At 41.7% G+C, this 18,952-nt stretch overlaps 1 protein-coding gene across 2 annotated transcripts in view; it reads left to right on the top strand.

Annotated features, from left to right (window-relative positions):
• GOLPH3 (golgi phosphoprotein 3) overlaps positions 1–18,952 on the top strand; it is a 52,568-nt gene that overhangs the window by 18,514 nt on the left and 15,102 nt on the right. For both annotated transcript variants that reach the window (XM_007530506.3, XM_060191193.1), the window contains exon 2: positions 16,851–16,982. In XM_007530506.3, coding sequence (XP_007530568.1) covers positions 16,851–16,982 — 132 coding nt within the window. The remainder of the gene's footprint in view (positions 1–16,850; positions 16,983–18,952) is intronic.

The following is an 18,952-nucleotide window of genomic DNA, read 5'->3' as shown; positions in this document are numbered from 1 at the left end:
TAGAAGAAGAAGAACATTCTTTCTGAAGTTCAGGCTGTCCCACTTCTGGCATATTGGAGTTCCTTCCTGCTGACTTCAGTGTTCTTTTGATACGACCCATTATATTAGCCTTTGATGAATTCTTGTTTTGTGCTTTAAACCAACAAATATCCCTAGTTCATCCGGTACATTTCCTGCTTTAGACCTGAATCATTCGTTTAAGGAATCAGAGCATTTCCCTGTGGCAGGCTAGGGGCTGGGACCTGGGACCTGGGCTGAGTGCAGGGTGAGGCAGGCACCCCACCAGATGAAGCACCTCTCTGTTTCTCCCCCATGTCTCCACCCCATAGTTTTAAAAAAGTTAATTTGTAAGCTTTCTTTCTAATATGTCTTAGCAGCACTATACATAAGTTCAGTTCCTGCCCCCCTCTCTCCTCCAGGTAGAACGAGCAGCCTGTCCTGTAAACTGTCTGCAGCTTCCCTTCTGCACACTGCCCTATGAAGAGTGTTCTCTGGGTTTCCAGGGGCCTGCTGTGACTCCACAGCGGTCTATGATGTAGACATATCTTGTCATAGCCTCCCATTCTCTCATCAGTGGGCTTAGGGATTGTTTCCTAGCTTCAGAAAATGTCACATTTAATAACCATATGCACATACCATTTCACTTTTTTTTTTTTTTTTTTTGTCTCCAGGGTTATCATTGGGGCTTGGTGCCAGCACTGTGAATCCACTGCTCCTGGAGGCTATTTTTTCCATTTTGTTGCCCTTGTTTATTGGTTTATTGTTAAAGCTGTTGTTGCTGGATAGGACAGAGAGAAATCGAGACAGGAGGGGAGATGGAGAGAAAGATAGACACTTGCAGACCTGCTTCACTGCTTGTGAAGCAACCCCTCTATAGGTAGGGAGCTGGGGGATCGAATCAGGATCCTTAGGCTGGTCGGTGTGCTTTGTGCCATGTGCACTGCACTGCTGCCCAGCCCCCTCACTTTTTTTTTTTCCAAAGTAGATTCCTAGGAAGATTTAAGTTAAAAGGAGTCTAGGTGAGGGGCTGGGTAGCTGGGTGGTGGTGCACCAGGTTGAGCACACATGTTGCAATGCTCAAGGAGCCGGGTTCAAGCCCCCGATCCCCATCTGCAGTGGGAAAGCTTTGTGAGTGATGAAGCAGGGCTTCACTGTCACTCTCCCTCTCAATCTCTCCCTTCTCTCTTGATTTCTGGCTGTTTCTATCCAATACATAAAGATAATAATAATAATAATAATGATGATGAGTATGTGTGCCCCCCCTGGTTTTCTAAATTCCTCTAAGTATATGGTGGTGGTATCATTTTTGCATTGCCATCACAGGTTGCCTAGCTAGCTTCCTTACTTTTGCCAGTGGAATGTGCTGGCAGGCGTTTGATTTTTTTTTTTTTTTTTTTTTTTTTTTTTTTTTGCCAGTCTTGATAAACATCTCATGCATTTTTTCAGTTGTAGAATAAACATAGCAAGACAGTGTTCAGCCATTTTCAAGGGCCTAGTTCTGAAGCATGAAGCATATACACACTGGTGTACATCTGTCATCCACCCCAGGGACACTTCTCATCCTGCAGAGACTGAAACTGTACCTGTTGTACAATCATAGCCCCATATCTCTTCTACCCAGCTTTGGCAGCCACTGTTCTGCTTTCTCTTTCTGAATCACTCTTCTAGATACCTCACCTTTTAATTAGCTTATTTTATTTAGTATAAAGCTCTCTAGGTTCTTTCATTTTGTAGCATGTGCCAGAATTTTCTAAAGTTGAATAATAACTTTTGTATTCTATATTATTTATCCATTCATCTATCAACGGATAATGGCTTTGCCAGTTGTTGAATTAGGCTTTTTTCTTTTTTTGCTCTTGCTGAGTTATGATGTCACTTTGAATTGTATTTTATTATGAATGGAGTTATCTCCTTATGTCTGATTTATTTATATTTTCTTTTTGTGAAATTTTCTGCTTATGTCTTTTTTTTTTCCCACTGGGGCCCAGTACCTGCACTATGAATCCACTGCTCTTGGATGCCATTCCCCCCCCCCCCATTGTTCTTGTTGACTAGGACAGAGAAAAATTGAGAGAGGAGGGGAAGACTGAGGGGGAAAGAAAGATAGACACCTGCAGACACTGCTTGTGAAGCAACACCCCTGCAGGTGAGGAGCCGGGGGCTCAAACTGGGATCCTTGTGCCAGTCCTTATGCTTCATGCCATGTGCACTTAACTCAGTGTGTCACCGCCTAGCCCCACTGCTTGTCTTTTAAAAAGTGAGGTATTGATCTTATTATTATTATTATTATTTTTAGGAATTTACTGTGTCTTAGAAATACTAGCCTTTTTTCTGTTAATTGACTTGCAAATACTCATCCTACATTTTCTTTTGCTTTTGACTTTGCTTTTGGATTTTGCCATGCAAACTTAAAAAAAATTATGTAATTTGTACCATCCTCTTTGACTGTAGATTTTAAATAGCTAGAAAGTTTTTTGTTATTTAGATTGTAAGTGTAAAGATTGTAAGTGTAAAGTGTAACTTTCTGTATTTAGGTTATCAGCCCCATCTGTATAAGATCTCCCATTCTGTAGGGTCTTTTTCTGATTGTTCCCTTTAATGTGTAAAAGGTTTTGATTTGCTGTAGTCCCATTGGCTTATTTTGTTTTCCTTGCTATTGGACTGGCATCTTTAAAGACAATTCCAAACACTGACAACAAAGAGTTCTGCCAATGTTTTCTTTTACATATTTGATAGTTTCTAATCTAATGTCCATGTCTTTGATGCACTTGGACTTGACTTTTGTGCACAGTGATGCATTCTAGTTTCATTCATCAGCACGTTTCAACCTCATTTTCCCAATGCCATTTGTTGAAGAGACTTCTTTCTCCGTTTGATGCTTTAAGGCCTTAGTCAACAATTAATCTTTTGTTTTAAGTCTTTCCTAATTTTCTTGATTTCCCCCCTTCTAAATACTGTCCTTTTTTATTTTTATTGTTGTAGAAATTATTGTCGTTGTTGTTGGATAGGACAGAGAGAAATGGAGAGAGGAGAGGAAGACAGAGAGGGGGAGAGAAAGATAAACACCTGCAGACCTGCTTCACCGCATGTGAAGCGACTCCCCTGCAAGTGTGGAGCTGGGGGCTCGAACCGGGATCCTTAAGCTGGTCCTTGCGCTTTGCGCCACGTGCGCTTAGCCTGTTGCTCTACCACCTGACTCCCTAAATACTGTCCTCCTTTGTGTGTGTTTTATTTTCCTTTTTCTTTCATAGGTAGGACAGAGAAATTGAGAGGGGGAGGGTGGGAGGTAAAGAGAGGGAGAGAGACACCTGCAGACCTGCTTCACCACTTGTGAAGCCCTCCCTTTCCCCACAGGTGGGGAGCAGGGGCTCAGACCTCATTCCTTAACTATTGTGCTTTACTAGGTATGCCACTGACTGGCCCTTGTCCATTATTTTTCCTTTGCCACAAAGGTCACCACTGGGGCTTGCATGATGAATCCACTGCTCTAGTTGGCCTTTTTTTTTTAATCTGCTTTTTTCTTTTTTTTAATATATATTTATTTATTTTCCCTTTTGTTGCCCTTGTTGTTTAACATTCTTGTGGTTATTGTTGTTACTGATGTTGTTGTTGTTGGACAGGGCAGAGAAATGGAGAGAGGAGGGGAAGACAGGGAGAGAAAGATAGACACCTGCAGACCTGCTTCACTACCTGTGAAGTGACTCCCCTGCAAGTGGGGAGCTGGCGACTCAAACCCGGATCCTTATGCCGGTCCTTGCGCTTTGCGCCACATGTGTTTAACCTGCTGTGCCACTGCCTGTCTCCCCCCCACCCCCGCTTTGTTTTTTAATTTGATAGGACAGGGGCCAGGCAGTAGTGTACCTGGTTAAGTGTACACATTACAGTGCATAAGGACCGAGGTTCAAGCCCCTGGTCCCCACCTTCATAAGTGGTGAAGCAGTACTGTAGGTGTCTCTGTCTCTCTCCTTCTCTATCTTCCCCTCCCCTCTCAATTTCTGTCTGTTTCTATCCAAAAATAAATATCTTAAGAATTTTTGGTAGGGGGGCCTGATGGTGGCATACCTGGTTGAGCGCACATGTTATAATGCACAAGGACCCAGGTTCAAGCCCCTTGTCCCCATCTGCTGGGGGAAGATTCCCTAGTGGTGAAGCAGGGCTGTAGGTGTCTTTCTGCCTCTCTTGCCCTCAATTTTTCTGTCTCTATCCAATAAATAAACATATTAAAAATTTTTTTTGGTAGGAAAGAGAAATAGAGATGGGGAGAAGGAGATAGAGAGGAAGAGAGACGTTTACAACATACCTTCAAATCTTGTGAGGTTTCCCCTCATGCAGGTGGGAACTGAAGGCTTGAACCCAGGTCACTGGGCACGGCACTGTGCGCCCCCACCTGGCCCTAACACTGTTCATTCTTAAATCTTTAGAAATAAGAGTCCAGTTAGAATTGACTGTATGGTATGCAAGGTGTGTTTTATTTCTTTAGTACTGACTTTATGGAGATGTCATATATCATACAATTCATCCATTTCAGTGTTTTTATTTACTTATTTATTTATTTATTTTAGTATGTTAAGACTTGTACAACTATCATCACCACACTTAAGGCTTTTGTTTTCCTTTTTTTTTTTTTCTTCAGGGTTACTGCTGGGCCTCCACTGCTCCTGGAGGCTTCCCCCCTTCTGTTGTTACCCTTGTTGTTGTGGTTATTATTGATGTCATTGTTGTTGGATAGAACAGACAAGAGGAGGGAAAGACGGGGTGGGGTGGGGAGAGAAAGATAGACACCTGCAAATTTGCTTTACCGCTTGTGAAGCAACCATCCTGCAGGTGGGGAGCCTGCAGGTGGGGAGCTGGGTGCTCAAACCCGGATCCTTGTGCTTGGCGCCATGTTGGCTTAACCCTCTGCACTACTGCCTGCCCCCCCCTTCAGATAGGGATACATGTATCACATGTACATGTATCAAAGCTTCCTTCAATGTGGTGGGGCTGATTTTGAACCTGGTTTGAGCACATAACAATAGCATTATCCAGGTGAGCTAGTAACCCCCACCAAACAAACAAACAAACAAACAAATCTTTTTAAACCATCATTTCCCTTTCTCCCCACCCTCCCAGCCTAGGGAGCACATAACAATAGCATTATCCAGGTGAGCTAGTAACCCCCACCAAACAAACAAATCTTTTTTAACCATCATTTCCCTTTCTCCCCACCCTCCCATCCTAGGCAGCCTTGTCCTTTAGTGGTTAATGAAGTTTGGCAGCTGAGAATAACAAACATGTATTATATCACAGTTCTTTATCAATTTGCTGTTTAATTGGCCAGTATTATAGTTTAATTTTGAAGACTCAGCTGGTGGAATATTCTGTTTCATATAAGTTGTTGAGATAGCCCTAGTTCCTTGTCTGATGTGTGTCTCTTAAGTAGCTTAAGCCATGACAGGTAACATAGCATCACATCTGCCATACCCTACTTGTTAAAAGGTTTCCATGCCTGGTTTGCATTCAAAAGGTGGAAGGGTATTACTTGAAAGCAGGAGTACCAGGAGGCAAGAACCATTTGGGGCCACCTTAGAAGTTGCTTCTTTACAAGAATATACAGTGCTTTTCTTTAAAAAAAAAAAAAAAAAAAGAGGGAGTCGGGTGGTAGCTCTTGGGTTAAATGCAGGTGGCGCAAAGCACAACGACCGGCGAAAGGATCCTGGTTCGAGCCACTTCACAGGCGGTGAAGCAGGTCTGTAGGTGTCTTTCTCTTCCCCTCTCTGTCTTCCCCACCTCTCTCCATTTCTCTCTGTCCTCTCCAACAACAACAACATCAATAATAAAACAAGAGCAACAAAAGGGGATAAATAAATATTAAATAAATTTTAAAAAGAAAAAAAAATCTGGTGTTGATAAATTTTTGTATAGTCCAGAAGCTATCAACATGAGTCTAATTTGACTTTTTAAAATCTCTCTAGTACACACATCGCATGCCTCTGTAACTGCCAACAGTGTGGTTAAGATACTTGTAAATATTTATTTATTTATTTATTTATTTATTTATTTATTTATTTATTTATTTATTTATGAGAAAATAGGAGAGAAAGAACCAGGCATCACTCTGGCACATGTGCTACTAGGGATTGAACTCAGGACCTCATGCTTGAGAGTCCAGTGCTTTACCCACTGCACCACCTCCCGGACCATGATACTTGTAAATTTTCTTAGCAGTTTGCCACTTAAGATGATCTCAGCCAGATGCAAACTTGGAATTTTTCTTGACCTCTTACAGATTGTGTGTAGTTTATAAATGCTTCTCAATCCTGAGATATGTTAATGTTATTCTTTGATAATTCTCTATATTGCTGTCAATTTTTAAAATACCCTTAATGATGGACTTACAACTATTTTTTTTTTTTTAATATCAGATCACTGATTAGCTCTGGTTTATGGTGGTGCAGGGGGATTGAACCTAGGATCTTGGAGCCTCCCTTCCTCTTCCCTTCTTTTCCCCTCCCCTTCCCTTCTTTTCCCCTCCCCTTCCCTTCTTTTCCTGTCCCCATTCCTTCTTTCCCCCCTTTCCTTCCCTTTTCCCCTTCTCTCCCCTTCCTCTTCCTTCCCCTCCCCCTTCCCCTCCTCCTTCCCCTCCCCTCCCATTATGGGTCACAAGATTGTAAGATTACACTGTGTGGTTCCACACCCCCTACCAAAGTCCTGTGTTCTACCTTCCCAACTCCCAAAGATAACCTCCGCAGTTCTGACAAAGTCTTAGAAACAGTTTGTTTTTTTTTTTTTTGGGCAAGTTCATGTGTATCAGTTCTAGATTCCTATGAGTGAAACTGATAGTTTTCTTTCATCTTCAGGTACTTTGCTAAGTATAATCACTTCCAGTTCTATCCATTTTTGTCCCAAAGTACACATCTTTTTTTAAATTCAGGGTTTCCCATGCAGTATATATCCCATATCTCCACCCAGTCATTTGTCTGTTGGCATTTAGGCTGCTTCCATTCTTTGGCTATTGTGAATAATGCAACTATGAGCATAGGGTGCATATGTCCCTTTGAATTAGTGTTTTCATGTCCACTGCCTTTTTTTTTTATTTGTTGCCCATTTATATTTCTGGATTTGTCTTTTTATTAGTGATTTAACAATGATTAACAAGATTGTAGGATAGGAGGGGTATAATTCCACACTATTTCCACCACCAGAGTTATGTCTCCCATCCCCTCCATTGGAAGCTTCCCTATTCTTTATCCCTCTGGGAATATGGACCCAGGATGATTATGGGGTTCAGAAGGTGGAAGGTCTGGTATCTGTAATTTCTTCTCTGCTGGACAAGGGTGTTGACAGGTGGATTCATACTCCCAGTCTGTTTCTGTCTTTCCCTGATGGGGCAGGGCTCTGAGGAGGTAAGGTTCCAGGACTCATTGTAAGGTCTTCTGCCCAGGGAAGTCAGAATGACTCCAAGGCAGCATCTGCAGCTTGGTGGTGGAGTATTGGAGTTGGAGAGTTGACATCCCAGGCCTGGTGTCTCTGGACACAGCCTGAAGTGAAAGATGTTGAGGTGGCACTGGTTGCATTGATTTGATTGAGATCAGCAGATGCAGTATCAAATGGTGTGGATCAAGAGAAGCCTCAAGGAAAATGAGCAAGGCCCCAGAGGTCGCAGGACTGGGAGAAATACGGATTATTATTATTATTATTATTATTGTCTCTAGGGTTATTGCTGGGGCTCTGTTCCTGCACTATGAATCCACTGCTCCTGGAGACTGTTTTTTCCCTTTTGTTGCCCTTGTTGTTTATCATTATTGTTGTTGTTACTGCTGTTGTTGTTGGATAGGACAGAGAGAATTCCAGAGAATGGGAAAACAGGGAGAGAGAAAGACACCTGCAGAGCTGCTTCACCATTTGTGAAGCAACCCTCCTGCAGGTGGAGAGCTGGGACTCAAACTGCAGTCCCTGTGCTGGTCCTTGCACTTTGCGCCATGTTTGCTTAACCCACTGCGCTACCACCTGGCCCCCAAGAAATACGGATTTTTAAAGAAAATGAGGAATGTTCCTCATTTTCTTAGAGTTTAAGAAGGTAATAGATAACTATTATTATAACCAAGTTATTAGGGAATTAGATTTAGTTTGAAAATCCCGTGGTTGGAATTTACTGTACTATACAAGAACTTACCATAATTCATGTCATTTAATGCTGTTTACAGATAACTATATCTTATATACACTGGCAGGATCAGTTGCTTCTGGTCTCCCTAGTCTTAAGGTTATAGATGATTTAATATTTCAAAAAAAGTTATTAGAAATGCATTAACTATTTAAGCCGTGTTAGAATTCAATCAATTTATTAATTTGAAACCGTAAGTGCTTAGATTAAAGGAATATATACTCAAAGCAGAAACCTGTACATTTAAATGCTTAAGACATTAATCTATTTTCCCTTTTCATATTGATTAAATAGTGGTTTATAAGACTGTAAGTTCCCTTCCCCCAACCCTTTACAAAGGAGCTGAAAGTCTACCCTCCCAGAGTTTTTTACTTTGGTGCAATATGGATCTGTTTGTTTTTTTAATTTTTTTAATTGAGACTCCATCTTTGATGCATCATCTTATTAGTCATTTACTCCTCTAAGTCTTTCAATGACTTTCTTTAGTTCTTTATAGTTATTTGCTACATTGTCCTATTTGGATTATTTAAAAAAATTTTATTCATTTTATTTGATAGGACAGAAAGAAATTTAGAGGGAAGAGGGGAGATAGAATGGGAGACAAGAAACCGGCAGACCTACTTCTCCACTTGTGAAGCTTCCCCTCTGCAAGTGGGAACCAGGGCCTTGAACTCAGGTTCTTGCACACGGTAAAGTGTGTGGCTTAACCAGATGCACCACCACCCAGCCCCTTATTTGGATTTGTATGATATAAAATGTTGGCTAAAGTCTGTCTTAATGTGCTTATAGTTCTTTGTCTCTGAGGTTGGTGATGTGAGGATTTCATCTGATTCTAGTTCAGTGAAGCTAATTGGAATTTGACATTTAAATTGTAAGCAATGTTTGATTAAGGACAAATTTTAATTTCATCTTTGACAAATGGATTGCTGGTTTTCTAGCAAGCAGATGCCTTATTGTCATAATTGCACTTACTAGTTTTCTAGTAGCAAGTAAAGGTTAAGTGTGGACACAGTTGAGATTTTTATCTATGCATATTTATTAGGTTATAATAAATCTTTTATGGTTTCTGTGCTTGAATTATTATTATTTTTTTAAGAACTGCTGATTTACTGTTTTGTTTTCTTATTTCTTCTTCTTCTAGTTTACTTTTAAAGATTGGTTTTATTTCGTGAGAGGCTACAGCTGTATCCTCGCGTATGCTCCATCCCAGAACCTCGTGCTGTCCCGTCCGTCCACAGCTCTACCACTGTATTACCTCCTGGATTGCTGATAATATGTAAAATAAAACAAATTCATCAAATTTCTTTTGGACTTAGTAGCTAAGTTACTGAGTTGCATGGTAGCTACCATTTTTTCTTTCTGTCATTTTGTTGGAGGGTTTAATGGCTTACAGTTGACACACAGGTACAATTTCTCGTCTCCTCATGATCGTTGTCTGCAAAACATCCCCCCCGTTTAGGCTCTCCTCCATCATCATGTACCAGGATCCCAAAACTCTTTTCACCAAGCCTCTCCCTGCTTGCCCGCACCCCACCCCTTTCCAGAGACCTTTGCTTTGGTGCAATGCACCAAAACCAGTCCAAGTTTGTGTTTTCCCTTTTCCCTTTCTGCCCTTTAAGTTCTGCCTATGAGTGAGATCGTCTGGCATTCATCCTTCTTTCAAGCTCCATCCAAGATAAGGCGAAGGAGACTACTTCATATGGGGACTGGGGAGGAGGTGGAATACTACTTTGGAAAATGAGCAGCAGATTGAATTGAGAACCTGGGGCATTCAAATCCAGTGCTCTATCATCTGAGCACTTTCTTGGCCACCTGTTGGTGAGTCTTGCTAAGAACTAGTTATAGCCTCCGCTTCTTTCTCAGAATTGAGTACTTTATTATTATTTTTAAAAATTTTTTAAAATTTATTTTCCCTTTTGTTGTCCTTGTTGTTTTTTTCATTGTTGTTGTAGTTATTGTTGTTGTCGTTGTTAGGACAGAGAGAAATGGAGAGAGGAGGGGAAAATGGGGAGAGAAAGATAGATACCTGCAGACCTGCTTCACCTCTTGTGAAGCGACTCCCCTGCAGGTGGGGAGCCAGGGGCTCAAACTGGGATCCTTGCGCTTTGTGCCACCTGCGCTTACCCGCTGTGCTACCGCCTGACTCCCTATTTATTTATTAATGACTCCCAGTACTTTATTTTCTTACTGATTTGCTTTACTGATTTACCTATGTCTTACTGCACTCCACCAGATTTCTAGTGCTGTGAAACTGTGAAAAACTTCCTTTATCTGTTCTTTCTCTGTGTTAACTAACATATTTTTCAAGGTTATTTAATCTTACTTTCTTTTTTTTTTTTACCAGTTTTATTTATGAGTAGAATCAACTGTAATTGTCTATCACTTCCTGGTTTATTTTGCTTGACATAGTCACTTCAAGTCCCATTCATGTTGTCACAAAAAAGCACAATGTCATCTTTTTTTAAAATAGATGTCTGATATTTCAGTCTGTATCTATACAAATTTTTAATCCAGCCCTTCATCAGTGAGCATGTAAGTTGACTTCACATTTTGCCTGTGTGAATAATGCAGTTGTGAACATAGAGGTGCAGATAGATAGCCTTTTGCATTTGTGTTTTTATGTCTTTTAATAAATACATAGTAGTGGTATATAGTAATACAAAAAAACTTTGGGGTGCAGCTTGATGTGGGTTTAAACAGTCCTGAGGTTTACTATATCGAGGCACAGTGGTCCAGAACGGAATTATTAAGCTACAGCAAGATAGGTAAAGTAGCAAATATAAGACGAGGTCAGGCCCATGAGTCCCTAAGTTAGTTACCAGAGTTTAGCTACACATGCACAGGTCCTCGGGAAGTGGCCATCACGATTGGGATGGGGAGCAAGCACTGAGTCACACAGGAAGAGACCTTCCAGCAGATTGCCCCTTATGTTTGTCAGCCTGATGTCAGGCATATGCTAATTATGTCCCAAATTCCAGTTCACATGCTTTGTCCCAACAGTGGTGGATCATATGGTGTTTCCATTTTTACTATTGTTTTTTTTAGTTTATTTTAGCTTAGTTTTTTTTTCTTTTCCCATTTTTTTAAAAAAAATTTATCTATTGGGGGATTAGTGGTTTACAGTCGACAGTAAAATACAGTAGTTTGCACATATGTAACATTTCCCAGTTTTTGACATCTGCCATTATGTTCCAGGACCTGAACCCTCTCCCCAACCCAAAGTCTTTTACTTTGATGCAGTACACCAACTCCAGTCCCAGTTCTGCTTAGTGTTTTACCTTCTGTTCTTGTTTTTCAACTTCTGAGTGGGGTCATCCCATATTTACCCTCCTCTTTCTGACTTATCTCCTTCAAGGTCCATCCAAGATGAGGTGAAGAAGGCGAATTCACCATTTTTAGTAGCTGAGTTGGCAAACACTAGAAGAAGAAGTAGCTGAGTTAGTATTCCATTGTGTATATAACCATTTTTAATTTTTTTTTTTAAAGAAAGGATTAATTAACAAAACCATAGGGTAGGGGGGTACAACTCCACACAATTCCCACCACCCAATCTCCATATCCCACCCCCTCCCCTGACAGCTTTCCCATTCTCTATCCCTCTGGGAGCATGGACCCAGGGTCATTGTGGGTTGCAGAAGGTCTGGCTTCTGTAATTGCTTCCCCGCTGAACATGGGCGTTGACTGGTTGGTCCATATTCCCAGTCTGCCTCTCTCTTTCCCTAGTAGGGTGTGTCTCTGGGGAAGCTGAGCTCCAGGACACATTGGTGGGGTCTTCAATCCAGGGAAGCCTGGCCAGCATCCTGATGGCATCTGGAACTGAATCACCTGGTGACTGAAAAGAGTTAACATACGAAGCCAAACAAATTGTTGAGCATTCATGGACCCAAAGCTTGGAATAGTGGAGAGGAAGTGTTAGGGAGGTATTCACTGCAAACTCTAGTGTACTTCTGCTTTCAGGTATATATTTTGCAGTAGTTTATGGATACTTGTGAAGATATGCTCTCTCTCACAGAAACTGGTGTATATCTAGGTTTTGGGACTTTGTTAGAAAGTGAACCACCTGAGATGAAATTAGAGTATACTATGAAAGGAAAGGTCTCACCCTAGTAATGAAGCTGAAGGGTTGTCATTCCACACGTGAAGTCTCTGGACACAGTCTGAGGTGACGCATGTTGAGGTGGCAATCGTTGCGTTGGTTAGGTTGTGATCGGCGGATGCAGTATTATTTGATATGGATTGGGAGAGGCATACGGGAAAGTGGGCCCTACCCAAGGGTTCCAGGACTGGGGGAAGTAGGGGCTCTATAGTGGAGATGTGAGGTTCCTGCTGTCTTAGGGTTCCAAAAGACAATGGATAGTTAATGTTATCATCACATTATTTGGTAATTGGGTTAACTTTGAAAAGTTCTTTTGTTATGGTTTGCTGTACAGTACCCAGTATCTTGTATATAGCTGTGCTATTGGATGCTTCTGATCTACTTGGTCTAGGCTTTTGAGAGAGTCTGCATATCAAATACACAGCCTGTATATTAAAAAGATTCAGTTTGTGTTTTGAGAAACTTTGAGACATACAATTGATTTTCCCCCTCTCATATTAATGAAAAACTGCTCTAGGTCACTGATTGTCAGAGAGAAATGCAAATTAAGACAACACTAAGATACCACCTCACTCCTGTCTTTTTCTAGCGTTTGCCCTTCTTCCGTAGCCAGTCAACAGCGTCAGGTTGAGCCTGATGTAAAGTTTCGAGACCTCCTTTGAATCTGGATAGGTGGCAGTCTTTGACTATGTGGGTCATAGTCTGTCTGTAGCTGCAGGGGCAGTTTGGGTCGTCTCTGGCTCCCCGGCGATGGAACATAGCGGCGCACCAGCCATGGCCTGTTCGATAGCGATTGAGGAGGGCCCAATCATAACGTGCTAGGTCAAAGCCGGGTTGACGCTTACAGGGGTCTGTGATGAGGTGTTGGTGTTTGTTCTTTATCTCAGCTGACTGCCAACTCTGTTTCCAAGAGTCTGGAACAGAGAAGTTCAGTGTAGGCGTAGGGGACCAGATTGGATGACGAGACGTCAAGCGTTGGACAGGGTGGACGAAGATATCCGCATATATTGGCAGGTCCGGTCGAGCGTAGACGTGGGAAATGAACTTAGATGATGCCACATCCCGACGAATATCTGGCGGGGCGATGTTGCTAAGAACTGGCAACCATGGAACCGGGGTGGAACGGATGGTTCCAGAAATTATCCTCATGGAGGAATATAACTTGGAATCGACCAAGTGGACATGGGGGCTACGGAACCATACTGGGGCACAGTATTCTGCAGTGGAATAGCATAATGCCAGAGATGATGATAGTAGTGTGGAAGCGCTCGCGCCTCATGAGGAGCTGGCCAGTCTTGCAATGATGTTATTCCTCGTGCCCACCTTTGCTGCAGTTTTTATGAGATGTTTGTGAAATGACAGGGTGCGATCGAGAGTAACGCCAAGATAGACTGGCTGGGCTTAATGCTGGATTCTCATATTGTCAAGCTGCACATTAAGCTCACGCGAGGCCGAGGCATGGTGTAGATGGAAAACAGATGATACCGTTTTTGCAGTGCTAGGGATTAGTCTCCATTTTTTACAGTAATCAGATATCAGAGACATGTCTTTCGTGAGTGTTTCCTCTAGGATGTCAAACTTGGATGCCTGAGTTGCGCAGCAAATGTCATCGGCGTAGATGGACTTCCTTGAAGAAGTTTCTGGAAGGTCATTGATGTAAATATTAAATAGTGTAAGAGCCAGAACAGAGCCCTGGGGGAGGCCACTTGAGACAAGTCTCCATCTGCTAGACTTGTCACCCAGATTCACCTGGAATCTTCTGTTTTGGAGAAGAAACGATATGGTGTTGGCCACCCATGGAGGCAGGCATCTTGAGATCTTGACTAGGAGACCACGGTGGCAGACCGTGTCATAGGCTGCTGTGAGATCAACAAAGATAGCACCCGTCTTTAAATTTTTCTGTAATCCATTTTCAATGTAAGTTGAGAGGGGCAGGGCTTGTAACTCCTGTAAGAATGGCATATATCAAAAAGGACAGCAGCAACAAATGCTGGAGAGGTTGTGGGGACAGAGGAACCCTTTTACATTGCTGGTGGGAATGTAAATTGGTACAGCCTCTGGAGAGCAGTCTGGAAAACTCTCAGAAGGCTAGACATGGACCTTCCATATGATCCAGTAATTCCTCTCCTGGGGTTATACCCCAAGGACTCCATAACACCCAACCAAAAAGAGGTGTGTACTCCTATGTTCATAGCAGTACAATTCATAATAGCTAAAACCTGGAAGCAACCCAGGTGCCCAACAACAGATGAGTGGCTGAGAAAGCTGTGGTATATATACACAATGGAATACTATGCAGCTATCAAGAACAATGAACCCACCTTCTCTGACCCATCTTGGACAGAGCTAGAAGGAGTTATGTTAAGTGAGCTGAGTCAGAAAGATAAAGATGAGTATGGGATGATCCCACTCATCAACAGAAGTTGAGTAAGAAGATCTGAAAGGGAAACTAAAAGCAGGACCTGACCAAATTGAAAGTAGGGCACCAAAGTAAAAGCCCTGTGGTGAGGGGTAGACATGCAGCTTCCTGGGCCAGTGGGGGGTGGGCGTGGGTGGGAGGGATGGGTCACAGTCTTTTGGTGGTGGGAATGGTGTTTATGTACACTCCTAGCAAAATGTAGACATTTAAAATTTTTTAAGGAATCTTCATTTTCTTTTCTATAGAGGCTGTATTAGTTACATTCCTGACAACTGGGTTGCCTTTTTCCCACAACCTTGCCAACTAATTTTCAGTCTTCTTAATAAAGGCCTTTTTTCTTTTTTTAGATTTTATTTATTTATTTATTTATTAATGAGAAAGGTAGGAGGAGAGAGAAAGAACCAGCCATCACTCTGTACATGTGCTGCTGGGGATTAAACTCAGGACCTCATGCTTGAGACTCCAACGCTTTATCCACTGCACCACCTCCCAGATCACGATATAGGCCAGTCTTAGGTTTGTGAGGTAGTAGTATCTCATTGCAGTTTTGATTTTTCAGTTCCCGAATAGTAAGTGAAGCTGAGCATTAAAATTTTTTGGGGGGGGTGGTTGCGTAGTGGGTTAAGCGCACATGGTGCAAAAAGCACAAGGATCAACATAAGGATGCCGGTTTGAGCCCTTGGCTCCCCGTTTGCGGTGTGTGTGTGTGTGTGTGTGTGTGTGTGTGTGTGTGTGTGTGTGTGTGTGTGTGTCCCTTCACATGCGGTGAAGCAGGTCTGCAGGTGTCTATCTTCTCTTCCCCCTCTGTCTTCCCCATCTCTCTTGATTTCTCTCTGTCCTATACAACAGTAATAACAACAACTTTACAATGACAACAAAGTGGAAAGAATGGCCCCTAGAAGCAATGGATTTATGGTGCAGGCACCAAGCCCCAGCAATAACCCTGGAGGCAAAAAGAAAAAAAAAATTATTGGATAGAGACAGAAAAGTCAAGATGAAAGGAGGAGATAGAGATAGGGAGAGAGTGAGTGAGTGATTGCACACTGCAGTAGTGCTTCACTGCTTTCACCCTTGGGTAGGGACTAGGGGCTTGAACCCAGGCCCTTGCACATGGTAACATGTGCTCAACCAGGTGTGCCACCACTGGTCCTCAAGCTGAGCATTTTTCATATGTTTGTTGACTACCTGTGTATCTTACAGAAGTGTCTTTTCAGGACACCTGTCTACTTTTTGCTTACATGCAGGGTTTTGCTTTGGCTTTTTACCTATGAATTACTTCACTTACCCTGGTGGACTTGTTGGGGGGGGGAGAAGAAAGAAAGGAAATACTACAACCCTTTGCATGGTGTTCCCATGTGGTGACCTGGAACTTGGGTCCTTGAAGATGGTGAAGTGCATGTTCTACTGGGTATGCCATCTTCTGAGTGTACTTTAAATTGGTAGTAACTCTGCTGGCGAAGGTCATGACTTTCATCATTTGGACATTATTATTTATTCTGAAAGAGTGCCATGATATTATACACTTGACATGAGTATCCTTGGGTTTTTAGAGAACATCTTGTACTTTCACCTGTGGTATTGCCCCTCTATTTGTTTCTTGGGTGAGTGGGTGGGGCACCTGATTGCTTTACTGTTTGCTGTTTAGGGTGTTAGGCATGCAGTTATCCTTTCTGTTTATACATAGTTTTCTAATATATTCTTCCAATATTTATTGTATACAATGTTGAACGGATGTTTAAATTCTTTGGGAGGCCTATAGGGGTTCAATACATAAATGGTTTAATGAGGATGTTATATTTTAAACCTATGACCTTCAGAATTATTGATTTGCATATAAGAGGGGCCAGGCACTGGCATAGCTGGTTGAGTGCACATGTTTTAATATGTAAGGACCCAGGTCTAAGCTTCTGGTTCCCACCTGTAGAGGCAAAGCTTGAGAAGCTTGATGAGCAGGGAAGCAGTGCTACAAGTGTCTCTTTCTCCCCTTCTCTCTCCCCCTTTCCTCTCAATTTCTTTGTAGCCCATAAATAACAAATAAAATACATTTGCATAAGGATAATGTATAGTAGTTACCTTTTTTCAACATTTTATTTATGAGAAGAGTTGAAAGGCAAAAGTCACTGGAATAATTTTGGCCTCAAATATGTTTTTGACTAAATTAGCTGTTTTATTTTGTTGTTTAAAAACAGGGTTACACATCATTTTGGAATGATTGTATATCATCTGGATTACGTGGCTGCATGTTAATTGAATTAGCACTGAGAGGAAGGTTACAACTAGAGGCTTGTGGAATGAGACGTAAGAGTCTATTAACAAGAAAGGTAAGAGGAATGTTGAATAACATGTTTTCCAAATGATTTTTATTGCCTAAAAATAGACTGTTTCTACTGATAGCTTTAAAAAATTAAAGTGAAAGTTATTTTTTAAAGTTGACTTAAATTGTTTTCATATGCATTCTTGTTATCCTGCTTCTTTGACTAGGAGTAATATAATCCATTTTTTTAAATTGCTGACCATTGTGCCTTACATATCCAAAAGACTTTGCTCTTAATTTCCTGATTCTGGTAGCCTAAATCTGGATAAACGATGTAACATTCTCTTAAGACTAAATTACTGATGTAAATTAAAAGAGCTGTTACGCTTTTTGCGAGAATATGAAAACTATTCAGATCTTTCTCTTCTCACACTGTGAAGGTTAGTATTGAGGTATACTATGCTAATTTTTGGATTTTTTTTTTTGTTTGTTTTTGGCACCAACGTTATCGAGGGGTGGTTCAGTGTCTGCACAACTCCACCACTCCCAATGTTTTTTTTTTTTTAATTCTTTACATTAGATAGAGGGTGAATGGAAGAGGGACACTGTGGCACTATCCCACTGCTTGTGAAGCTGCCCTTTGCAGGCACTTCCACGTGGTGGCCTGGGATTTGAACCTTGGTCCTCACACATGCTAATGTATATGTTCTACCAGGTGAGTTACTTGCTGGCCTCAGTTTTATTTATTTTTTTTTAGTTTATTTTATTAATGAATTAATACTAATTTACAAGATTGTAAGGGGTGTGATTCCATACTTTTCCCACCACCAGAGTTCTGTGTCCCATCACCATTGGAAAAGTCCCTGTTATTTATCTCTCTTGTAGTATGGACTGAAATTCCTTATGGGGTGCAGAGGTGGGAGTTCTGATTTCCACTGGACATGGGCATTGGCAGGTCGATCCATATCTCCAGCCTGTTCCTGTCTTTCCCTAATAGGCTACGGCTCTGGAGAGGTGAGGTTCCAGGTAGCATTGGTGAGGTCTTCTGTCAAGGGAAGTCAGGATAGAATAATAGTAGCATCTACAGCTTGGTGGCAGAAATGCAGTAAGATGGAAAACAGGACAAAATGTTTAAAAAACAGGTACCATAAAGTCGGAATAGAGCAGATGAAAGTAGGGAGTTTAGGGTCACATGTGCACTCAACCAAGTGTGCCACCACCCGGCCCTGGGAGCTTAGGATAGAAGGAAGCTAGGATGTATATTTTAGAAATGTTCCTGGGAGCCTATGTCTTTTGTCTTGCTAGAGTTTGATAGTAAACATGGGGATAGACTTGAAAGAAATACTGTCTGAGAAGATGGTGTCAAAGTTGAGAGTAGAGCTAGGAAGCAGGATTAGGGCAGAGAGATGGCTTGCCAAGTTGAAGAAGATACATAAATGCAATGAACTGTTTACCACCATGACCTATCTAACCTGGGGCCCATATCTATTCATATTTAGCACAGGAGCTTGTACAATCTTTGAGTCCCTCCCTGTCAGACAGCTCACAGTCCATAGTCACAGCTGGGAACATTCTAGGCTGCTCTCACTTCAGAGCTAGTCTTCCTCAAATGGCAGAGTGGGGTGACTCAGCCTCCCTTTGGAGAGTGGGACAGCCCCTACCATTGCTACTTCATAATGAGGGTACATTCCTGAAGAAGCCTACAGAGGAGCTTGTAATGATGTTCCTGATGGTGTGCTCAGTGATGGTAGAGAGGGATCTATCAGAAGTCTAGGCCCATATTATCTATGGGGGAACCTAAAGATTCTCTGTATAGGACTCTGGGTGATGGGGTCTGGCCTCGGTTTTTAGAAATCTTATCTTTAGCCTCAATAGAAACTTTCGTTAACTTTTTTTTTGATTTGGGATTTCAAAACTTTAATTGAGTGGCCTAATGAAATCAAACAATTTCAGGTTTTCACTCAACATTGGTTGGTATTCCATAGAGTATAGTAACTCTGTAATTTTTTTAAAGGCTTTTTTTCTTTCTTTTTAATT

This window comes from Erinaceus europaeus, chromosome 5 (genome assembly GCF_950295315.1).
Source record: "Erinaceus europaeus chromosome 5, mEriEur2.1, whole genome shotgun sequence".
Classification (NCBI taxonomy): domain Eukaryota; kingdom Metazoa; phylum Chordata; class Mammalia; order Eulipotyphla; family Erinaceidae; genus Erinaceus; species Erinaceus europaeus.
This window is presented reverse-complemented; position numbering and strand designations above follow the sequence as displayed.